Source organism: Octodon degus, unplaced genomic scaffold, assembly GCF_000260255.1.
Source record: "Octodon degus isolate 3935 unplaced genomic scaffold, OctDeg1.0 scaffold00084, whole genome shotgun sequence".
In the NCBI taxonomy this organism is placed as follows: Eukaryota; Metazoa; Chordata; class Mammalia; order Rodentia; family Octodontidae; genus Octodon; species Octodon degus.
Genome location: NW_004524660.1, coordinates 11,114,751 through 11,125,610, shown reverse-complemented (window position 1 = coordinate 11,125,610; position 10,860 = coordinate 11,114,751). Strand labels below are relative to the sequence as shown.

The 10,860-nt window shown below is 49.1% G+C and overlaps 1 protein-coding gene across 5 annotated transcripts in view; it reads left to right on the top strand.

Annotated features, from left to right (window-relative positions):
• The window catches only part of Cdc14a (cell division cycle 14A), a 157,239-nt gene that overhangs the window by 85,677 nt on the left and 60,702 nt on the right, over positions 1–10,860 (top strand). For all 5 annotated transcript variants that reach the window (XM_023721682.1, XM_023721681.1, XM_023721680.1 and 2 more), the window contains 2 exons: positions 5,446–5,676; positions 9,267–9,405. In XM_023721682.1, the coding sequence (XP_023577450.1) occupies positions 5,446–5,676; positions 9,267–9,405 (370 nt within the window). The remainder of the gene's footprint in view (positions 1–5,445; positions 5,677–9,266; positions 9,406–10,860) is intronic.

Here is a 10,860-nt window from a genome sequence, read left to right as displayed (position 1 = left end):
AACACGGTAGCTCCTGTTTTGCCCTCTGTTGTGGAGTGGACTCCTTTTCCTGGAGGAACTAATTCGAAGCCCTCCTCTGGATTTCTTCTTTTACCATCAGCAGCACCATTGCTGCTTCTAAAATCCAGTTTCATTGGATATTGTTATACATTTAGATTTGATAATTTGATTTTCTACAAATACACTTTTCATTTCATAGCTATGACATTTATTCAGGAAGCTCTGTCTGAATCGTGGTGTTTTCCTGTCGATGGGCACTCCGGGCTAGAGAGTTAAGTGGACAGACAGAAGCCCCTTCGTGGGGCTGGGGAGAGAACTCAGCGCCGTAAATGCTTGCCTGGCAAGTGCTAGCTTGATCCATGGTACCAAAAAAAAAAAAAAGACTGCCACACATGTGCACTCTGTGGGCGCACGCGTAGCACTAGTTGGTCCATGCTTGCTGCAGAAATTAAGCAATACAGAAGCCAGGGTCAGCTCTTCCTAGGCAAGAGTTTGGGAATACATTTCTTTCTGTTTTGGACATTAATTTATCTCTGTCATGTTGGGTCATTAGATATAACGGGGAGTTTCTGAGGAAACTGCTTTTAACAGCTGATCTTTTGGGACACAATTGATTAAGCCAACCTGCCAAGTGATCTGATCTGGGCCCTGGAAATCTTAGGTGTATTTTCTCAATTGTGACTTTGTTATTGGGTATCAATTTGGCAGAGTTGAAAGAACCTACCAAGTCTTCTGACAGAGAACATGAGAAGAATCATTTTAAAAGTCATTTAAATATTTTTATACAGATAACATTCTTAAAAACAACAAAAAAAGAAAGTGCTGATGGGCTAGTAAAAAGAGCATACCAGTCATTGTGCCGAGTCTTCTAGTGGAAGGTAGGATCTTTGGCACGTGGTTTCTCCCGTTTGCTTCTCCGTGTGTGTGTGTGTGTGTGTGTGTGTGTGTGCATGAGCGTGTGCACAGCCTTCTCGTAATTCTGTCCCTGTGTATGGACGTTGCGTGTGTCCGCCTACACGTGAGGTTTTCTTCGCACGGTGGGGTCAAGCAGACGGCTTACCTCCCTGCCAGCCCCTTGTGCTTGGCACAGCAGACTTCTCGCCGTGGCAGTACATGTAGATCCGTGCTGTCAGATTCCAGGACTGTGGTGTTTATTCTTCTATTGAATGACAGGCTATAATTTTGGTGATTTATTTCTGAATGAGATATAAGGTGCTTACAGTTTTTTACTTTTTAAAACCTGCTGTGGTTGGCCTACGTAGTCGTTTTTCTTGCAGGTCTAGTTTCTAAATTCTTAGAAATAGAATCACCAAGTGGAAGGGTATTTTGTATTATCATTTCTCATGCTGGGGGATTAGCGTGATTCTTAATCGTAAGAATCCTAGAATTGTTTGTGATCGCACTTTGCCATGTGGAGCGGAGCTGTGGCTGCTCGTGGGCCGGGTGGAGCTCAGGCTCTGTGTGCGCACCCTCCACTTACTGTCCTCGCGGACTCCGTGGCTGTTGTTCCGTGGACAAGGAGGCGCCGAGAGGAGTTCTCTGGGCCCAGCTCACCCTCAGGTGCGAGGCGCTGTGCAGGCGCATGCGTAGCACTAGTTGGTTCATGCTTGCTGCAGAAATTAAGCAATACCGATAACAAGCCACAAAGGAACTGGTGCTGAGATGCTCCCACTGTGCATGTGCATTTCTTTCTTTGTATAAACTGTGCCCTTGCATATTGAGAAAGAAAGATCCCAAAGTTCTGTGTGCTTAGGCTGTTAGGATGCCTAACAGGGGTCCATTTATGTTTATGCTTTACTGGAAACCCCTTTTTAGGATCTGATATTTGCTGGTAATGTCATCTTTTTTAAAAAGTGGTCTTTAGCTTTGTAAGTACTTTGTGAATTTAAACTAAGTTTGTATTAGAATTAACAATTTTTATTCAATTATAGTGAAATCTTGGTAGACTTTTTTTTTTTTTAGATATTGAGAAACTGTTTCCTGAGGAAGCTGTAAGTCACTTTAGTGGTTTGTTAGTAGGAGAGCTAAGATTTTTCAGGAACTAACGATCAAGCAGCTGACACTTGGGTGTGGCAGGAGGCAGGCCTTAATTGTGGCAGAATGGGTTAGGGGAGAATTCAGGTGTGTTTGTGCAAACAGAGAACAAGTAGGAGGGTCGCTCACATAGTGTTGACAGTGGGGAATGGAGAGCCTGCTTCTTAGCTGATTTTGAATTGATGAATAGTGATGGCAGTAGAGTTTGGACTTCAGATTTTTAAAAATCTTCTAACTGGAAGTGTCATTCTCATATCTGTGTGCACGTGTGTGCGTATGCGTGGGTGTGGTACTGAGGTACAGTGCAGAACCTCTGCCCTGAGCTCCTTCACAGCCATTGTTACAATTTGTACTGAAGACGGAGCTTTGCTAAATAGTCCAGGCTTGTCATCCTTTGGCCTCAGCCTCCAAGTGCTGGAGTCGCAGGTGTTGTCAGCATGCCTGGCTTCACACGTACGCCCACATGGGTGACGTGGCTGGGGTGAGGAGTGTTGATAGGCTGAGGCAGAAGCCCAGTGATCTGTGGCACTGGCAGCCCTTTACGGGAGGCCCGGGGACAGCTCCCGGGCAGGAGGAAGTCCGGCTCCTTGTCCCTTCCTTGCTGCAGCGTGAGCTTCCACGGACTCCAGGCCCCTCTCATCACAGGTTTCCTGTGTCATGGGGGTGGATAGCGCACGTTGCATGCCTCCTGGTGCGCAGTAGGGAGAATCCATCACGGGCCTGGACAGCACGGGCCCTTGGCACACACTCGGTGGGCAGCACTGTTGTGCTTGTGTTAGTGAGCTTAACATATTTTTTGTCTTTCTACTTTTGCTTGGCAGTTTTGCAGGTTTTTCTTTAATACCAGCGAGGTGGACTAATCAATTAACCCTGCTGTCCTTCAGTTTCCTGACTTTAAAATGAGGTAGGAAGTGATGAATTTGGAAATCTCTTTAGTTCTGGAGTTGATTCTGTGGGGTCAGCGCAGGACCTCACTGGAGCCAGAGCACCGTCTAGTGCCCGAGGCAGCAGGGGAGAGATGAGTGTTCCTCGGGGCGGCCCTGCACCTGCTGTGGACGCCAGCCTCCCACAAAACATGTCCAGATATATTGAGGGCACCCGCAAAGAGTTGCTGACAAGGGGTTGTGTGTTTTTAGTTTTTTAAATAATAAATTGGTATCAGTTTTAGGGATTAAAAGAAACTCACTCACCAACTTGAGGAAGTACAGCCCCTGCCGTCACATCTCGCTGTCTGCTTTGGAGGCCTAATAAGTGGAGGCGAGTTGAGCCTCCTTGACATCAGCTGCAGCACAGACCACAGAATCAGAGGGCCAGGGTTTGGCTTTCCCCTGAGGTTATAGATTTACTGTCAGGAAATAGTTTGAGCAAATAAGGAGAGCAGACTTGATCTTCGCAAGTGAAAGAGCATGTGTCTTCTCTGTGTGTGCAAGTTTCCACATATGTTGGCTTCCGTGGTGCCCGTGTGCTCAGAAAGCCTGGCCATGGAAGTCGTGTACTTGCCTGGGATTAGTTAGTCCTGCCTTCCAATGTGGCCTGACTGTGTGTCACCTTGGCCACATCTACCGGCTGGGGGTTTTGCTTGCAGGTGGTCAAATGAACTCTGATAAATTAAACCAAAAAGTCATTCAGTGGACTGTTTTGGGTAACTCACAGCCTGTGAGGTGAATCTGGCAAACTGGCAGCCATACCAGGGTCAGGGAATTTCATGCAAGGAGCTTGCTACAGAGAAGACTAAGTAAGAAGGTAGTGCCAAAGAATCCAGAATATGGAAAGGTGGTGCCCCAGGGCTGGGGAGACAGAAGGGACAAGGGAGGTAGGAGAGGTGCGAGCACAGGGAGGGCAAGGGTGGCTGGTGCTGAGCCCTCCTGAGGGGTGCCTTGTCGCTGTGGAGCCTTGAGGGCTGGGGTTGGGTGTGGGCTCAGGGCCTGAGGTAGGTGCAGCAGGCTGCCTGCGGCGCCCGCTTGGCTGGGACCTGGGTGCTACTGTGTTCTGTGGCTGCATGCTGCTGACGAACAGGAGGAGGGCCTCACTTCTGCCACACGGTGCCTTCCAGCTGTTAACAGGAAGGCAGGCAGCAAGGAAGTTACCCGAGGAAAAGCAGCATGTGGACCCCAGGGCCACTGTCACCAAGCAGGGTATAAGAAGGTTGGCTGGAGCCGAGGGACAGTAAGAAACTACCCGCCCAGAGCAGTGTTCAAGGCAGGAGGTAGCGCAACCACGAACAGTATGGAAACTCGTGGTCACTTCACAGGCTGCCGTCACACACAAAGTCCTGGTGTGCCAGGATCAGTGTTGGTTACAGGCGTGGGAGCCAGTGTGTTGAGAAATGAGCCCCTTACCCCTTGGTGCCGCTGGGAGAGGTCTATAGTGGCCTGCTGGCCGCCCGAGCTGATTGGCCAAACCCAGGCCTGTGTCTCATCTGCCCGTGGGCAGCATGGAGACAGGCACCGCCCTGGGGTGAGCACCTTCCTCCCAAAGAGAAAATGCCCATCAGAAAGTTCTTGTGTCCATCAGAGAGCAGAGAAAGAGAATAAGAATTGGAAGGAGGGGATAGAAAGAAGGGTAGATGGAAGGTAGATCAAAATACGTTGCATACGTATTTCAAAGTGCCACACTAAATCCGTTATTTTGTAGAGTTAATAAGCATTAGCAAAATGTATTTAAAGTTATTTTTTCAGTTTTTTAAAAAATTATTTTATGTTGACATTACATGTTTATGGTGTACCACATGTTTTAAAATATATACACATTATTGACTGGCTACATCAGGTTTAGCATGTGTTACTTCCCACATTTCCATGTTTTGTGATAAGCACACTTAAAACCCTTAAAATCTTCTCCTTTTGTGACTTTCACATATGTAGCGCATCGTTAGTAACTGTGGTCATGATGTGCGGGAGGTCTCTTGGATCTGCCCCTCTTGTGTAACTGAATTTTTGTATCCTTTGCCCATCATCTCCTTAACTTTTAGTTTCTTAATCTGTTAAATGGGGTTAGCCATTAACAAGTTTTTTTTAAAGAATTAAAAGAGGACTTGTATACATTGTGCTTTGTACATTGTGTTTAATAATCCTGAAACCTGTTTTGCTGGGGATTATATCACTGTATGATAAAACTATTGGCAAAGCTAACCTTAGCAGAAATGTGTTTGTTAAGAGAAGAGCAATACTCGCAGGGAATAAAATCACAGTCTCAGGTCTGTTGTGCACATGTTAGTGCCCCGAGCCACCCCCGGATTTGGTTTAACCCGCTCCGGAGTTTCCAGCTGCACAGACTGATGCTCGTCGCTCTTGCCGTGACCTTTGCACTCTGGTGAAACACCCTAAACTCTTGTGAGATCTGCACGCTTTGTGGTTGAGGGTTTCGTGATCCTGGGTTATGTAAGACGAAATGTGTACCTTTTCCCTTTAGGTTACCCGCTTCACGCCCCCGAAGCCTACTTTCCTTATTTCAAAAAGCATAATGTGACTGCGATTGTGAGACTGAACAAGAAGATCTACGAGGCGAAGCGCTTCACGGACGCTGGCTTTGAGCACTATGACCTCTTCTTCATAGACGGCAGCACGCCGAGCGACAACATCGTGCGAAGGTTCCTGAACATCTGCGAGAACACCGAGGGGGCCATCGCAGTCCACTGCAAAGGTGTGTGCAGGCTGAGGTCCGGCTCCCGGTGGGGACCCGCCCGGAGCCAGCGGCCAGCTGGCCTGGCAGGAAGCAGGAGGCCCCGCGTAGCACGCCTGGAGGCGAGCCCCCTTCCCACGGGGTGCTGCGCAGCCCGGGCGTCAGTGGGGCGGTGGCCACCGACATGAGCCCTGCCAGACCTGGGGGCGATGCCTCCCCCACGGATTGGACGCCCTGCCCCCTCGCTTCCAGCGCGCACCTGCCCGTCCTAGGTCCCCGTGACCCCCCGGGTCTGCACCCAGGCCCCCGCCCCTGCTCGGGTTGTCGGCCAGCTCAGCTCGCTGGCTTGGATGTGAATTGAAAGACGCCTGCGGGGAGTCCAGGGTGCACACTTGTTAGGCTCTGCCGGGGACGGAGGTGTGACTGTTGCAAGCTGGCAGCAGACACGAAGGCCTTCCACGACAGGGGGTTCGGCCAGGCGCGTCCCGCCGGGTCCCCCTGCTGGAGAGCGTTTGGTTTCCCGACCCTGGGGGCGCAGTTGGCTGGGAGCCGCTGGGAGCCGCTGGGTGCCCTGCGCGCAGGGCTCTGCCCAGGACTGGCAGGCGCCTGGAGGGCCGAGCGGTGCCCCCAGGAGTCAGACCTGAGCTGGAGGCCGGCTGCCAGTGTGTAAGATCTGAGTGGGCGGAGGCGCTGGGCGGGAAGCTGCCTCCCCAGGCGCCCAAGCGGCCCCCCACTGCGGTGCCCCACCCCCTCACTCCCACACCCCCGCCTGAAGGCACCCCATTCGCACCGCCTTTGCTTTTCCATCCCACTTCATTAGATGCCTGGCCCTAGGCCTGCAGTTCACAGCCCAGAAAGAGGGAAAGACAGCGGCTATGGTCGCTTAGGTGGTTCCCAGCTGCAGCTTCCCCTCACTGTAGAAAATCTGCTTTTTCTGGGATTAACGTGGCCTTCTTGGTCAGGGGTTTTATGCCCAGCAGGTTGTGTGGTTTAATCCGTCAGACTGCAGTGTGTGGTCCGCTTCAGTAAACCTCAGCCTCTGGCTGGACAGGGCTCCTCACGAGCAAGCCTGTGGAATTTATATTGCTGTTAATAGCCTGGCACGACCCTTGTGTTTAGGGACAGAGCTTTGAGCATAGAGGTAAGTGCTTGTGCAGGAAGGCCACGCTTCATCCCTTGAGAGCGCTGTTCTTTCGCTGCCACCGTACAGCCCTGCAATTCTCTTACAAGGATGGCACCTCTGGCTTAATTACAGCCACGTTGCTCTTAATAGCACACTTAAGCTGCTGTAGGTCTGTTAATTATTTTGACATCTGCCCTAATTAAGTCAGTTTAATTTTCTGGGAATGCAAGCTGCACTCAGGATCTTCATGGAACTAGAAGGAAGAGGGAGTGTGAATCTTATCTTGTTTCCGATGAACTTCAGTAGCATAAGGAAAGAGAATGGAGCTGTCGTGTCTCAACCTGTGAAGTATTATGCACTGAGACAAATGAGAAGCGCGATCTGCCGGGATGTGTGAAACCCTACCATAGAGTCTGCTGTCCACTGTGTGGCTGGCGGAAAGAATGGCTATAAATTTCAAAACTCTGTGCTCCCAGTAATAGTCTCCGGGGTAGCAGCACTGATAATCTGGCATGCAAAAGAGATTTCAGAAAGTGGCTGGAACTCTAAAGTAACTGGAATTTGACTTGGTAGAAATAGAACACTTTCAACCTCTTGTCATGCTGTGCCAAGGAGCCCTTTAATTATGAATGCTTTAACTTTTTTTTTTTTTTAGTTTTTATAGAAACTTAGTGAAGTGTTCCTATCCTGCTCATTTGTGGTGAGAGCTGCTAACTATTGAGTGCTAAGTAGGTTCTTTTTATAGATCTAAATTATAGGCTCTTTAAAAGGGGGAAGCAACATAATTTCAGAAAAATGTGAAAATTCTCTGCACCACCTCTCTGGGTGTGAGGACTGGGAGCCTCCCTGAGGGCGCCACAAGCTGCTTGCGCCAGGAGGGGGCGCCGAGAGTACGCGTCCTCTGGCGCCAGGAAGGCCAGCTGCGCTCCAGTGCTGCTTGGTGGCCCCGGCCCTGCCCCAGGGCGCTCATCTGTGCTTTATCTGCAGATTAGCCATAGCCTTGTGGGTACCTGGGGAATTGGCAGCGGCAGGCTGTGGGCAAGACAGACGGACGGCTTGCTCGTACCTCTTCATGTTGAAGGACAAGCCCCGCTGAGACCTTTGTAAACTTTTCTTTTTAAAGAACGTTGTGTTTAATCTGGGGGGAAAGGCGCTTCCCACGAAAACAGGGTGCGCACACACATACTCCTCATGTAATAAAACTTTGTGTATGTGTTTTTGTCTTTTAAAGGAAGAGCGTAGGGAAGGAAATGCCAGGTGTCTAGAGTCACGAGCGTGACTGTCATTTCTTTTTCACTTTTGAGGCGGTTCTTAAACTGAAAGGCTCCCAAAGGGGCACTGTTTCCTTTTGTGTGTGTGAAAACCTTAGTCTTCCTCTGTGGAAAGCACAGACTTACATGTAGCACATACACAGATGCACAGTGGATCTGTGACAGTGAATGTCATGGGGGCGGTTAGGACAAAATGCTTAACAAGGCGTGTGGGGCAGTAATGTAAGAGGCTGCGCTGCGTTGCCGCGAGAGCATTCGTTTTCCACGCTGTAACATTTCAGAAGCCTGGAGGGCAAATAAGGAGCAGAACAGCTGGGATTGGGAAGGAGGAGGAAGGTGCTTACAGGGAGGGTGACAGAGGAGGCCCGGGGGGGGGGGGGGGGGGGAGGGAAGGTGAGGAAAGGGACGGCGAGGAAGGGGGAAGGGAGAGGCGAAACCGAGTTTCCGTAAATGGGGAGGGAAGAAGGGCTGAGGAGACGGCAGGCAAATGGGAAAAAAAGAATTGAGACGTTATGCACAGGTACAGATTCTCCGTGACAGTGACGATTATGTATGGCAAATATATACCAATAAAAATTGATTTTAAAAATTTCTGAAATGGAGATTTAAAAATTGATGGCTTGTCCTATTTTTTTTTGTTTTACTTACATGAACTTGAATAATTCCGTTCATTACACCTCAAGTTGATAGGATGGTGTCTCAGGTTTGCTAAAATACTGTAAATTTCAAGATACTGGGAAACAAGAGTCTTTTTATATTTGATCAGGGAAGTCTGTCAGAAGGGCCCCTCAAAAAAAGAGTATTAAACATCAAAAGTAAAGCCGTCAGCTTTTCCCTATTTCCTTTTCTAAGTGTTTTCATGGATGAAATCAAAATTTCGTCGCTTTCCTCGGTCAGAACCTTCAGCCCCTGGTGACTGTCCTGGTGACCTGGTTAGGGCGTCTCTCCAGCACAGCTCCCCCTCTGGTCATGTTCGTCTTCTGCCTTCCCAGTGTTCCTGCCCGAGTCCCCCTCCTTCCAGCCTCTGTCCTCTGTGTCTCAGCCCATCTGCTGCCTCGCATCGCTTTGCCTCCACATACGCGGTAGCTTCCCTGTGCCCACATGGGTCTCACACATGCACACCTGGGTGCCGTAACTTGTACACACAGCGCTTGGGGCACAAGGTGCAGTTCAGCGCTCCTGCGGGTGCACTGGCTACTGTGTTCCCTGTCTTGCAGCTGGTCTGGGAAGGACGGGGACGTTGATCGCCTGTTACGTGATGAAGCACTACAGGTTTACACACGCTGAGATCATTGCCTGGATCAGGATCTGCCGGCCGGGCTCCATCATCGGACCCCAGCAGCACTTCCTGGAAGAGTGAGTGTTGTCGTCGTCCCCCCGCCCCGAGGCGTGAGCCCTTGCTCCACTCATCCCCCAGTTGTTGCCTGTGCCAGGCCTGAAGTTATAAAATAACTGCATTGTTAGAGAAGCCTGTGTCTCTAATAGAATGTTGTTGATCTGACAGCTAATGCATGCTAACTTTGTACCTTTTATATCTCTTAGATCAGGTGAGAGTGAGAAGAAAATCACAGAGCCATCTCTGCCTACCCTTTTTCTGTCATTCTCTATGTGCGATCCGGCTGCAGTGTAATTTTCTTATGTCATCCCACTTGGCACTTTTCATTCTCCTCTTTTGTTTGCATGTCTAAAAGCAGAACGAAATTTTAAAAAACACAACTAAGGTCAGTCAGTTATTTTAGGAAGATTCCTGCTCTGCTGCTAGCTACTGAACTGCTCATGAAGCTGTAACTGCTGAATCCCCCTGAGCAGCTGCCAAGGAAGGAGGCGGCGGCGAACTGGGCTGTGGCCCTGGCCCTGCCACCAGTGACCTCGGTGGCCATCATTTGGAAGAATTCGTACAAGTTCATTTGTCCATTTATTCCTTCATCCCCACGTTCATCCATGAACTTTCTGTCCAACCCCAGCCCACTAGGCAGAAGACTTAGCAGGTAGGGCGCAACCCTTTCTAGACCACTGGTTTCTCCTTCAGCTCTTATGGCTTACTGTAAGTTTACTTGTTAGTAAAACAAAAAGATGACAGTAGCACTAGGTCCAGCCCTCAAATGTTACCAAGTAGTGTTTTACTGAAGCTTCAGTTCTTCTTTTTATGTTGGAATGGCTCTATGTTGAAGTGTCCTTTTCTGTATAATTATTCCTTTCCAGTGTAAGTTATTCTAGATTGGTAAGAAACAACTGATGATGAATTTCATAAAGACAGCCTAGCATCTGAGGAGGTTAGGGAGATTCGAGCCTGCTGAGGAATTACTTCAGCTGTCAAGAGGGAATCACAGATAAGCAAGGAAACGCTGAAGATTGAGTGCTTCACCTTAACTTAGAAGAGTAAGGCAGAAGTGTAATGATTTTTCAAGAAGAAAAACACAACAGGATCATTAAGAAGAGAGGCATTTCTAGGTTTTTACCTAGGGGGTAGGAATAAAATAATTCTGTTACTAGAGCCTTGTCCTCGATCAGGCTCTCAGCCAGTAGTTTCCTTTATTTTTTGTATGCGTTTTGTATGGCTGTGGAGCTATATGTACCAGCCAGCCGCTCATTATGCTAATTGTTTCCTGAAGTTAAACAGATGGCCTTGGGGTTAAAACAACAAAATATTTCTGAGTTCTTAAATCGTTTAATTCATCTTAAGATGAATGGTTGGAAGCATGTTCATTCAGTAGGCCGTTTTGGTACCACCTGGCACCAGGCACCTGCTCAGCACAGCCGCTCACCGGCACAGCTCGCAGGTACCACCTGGCACCAGGCACCTGCTCAGCA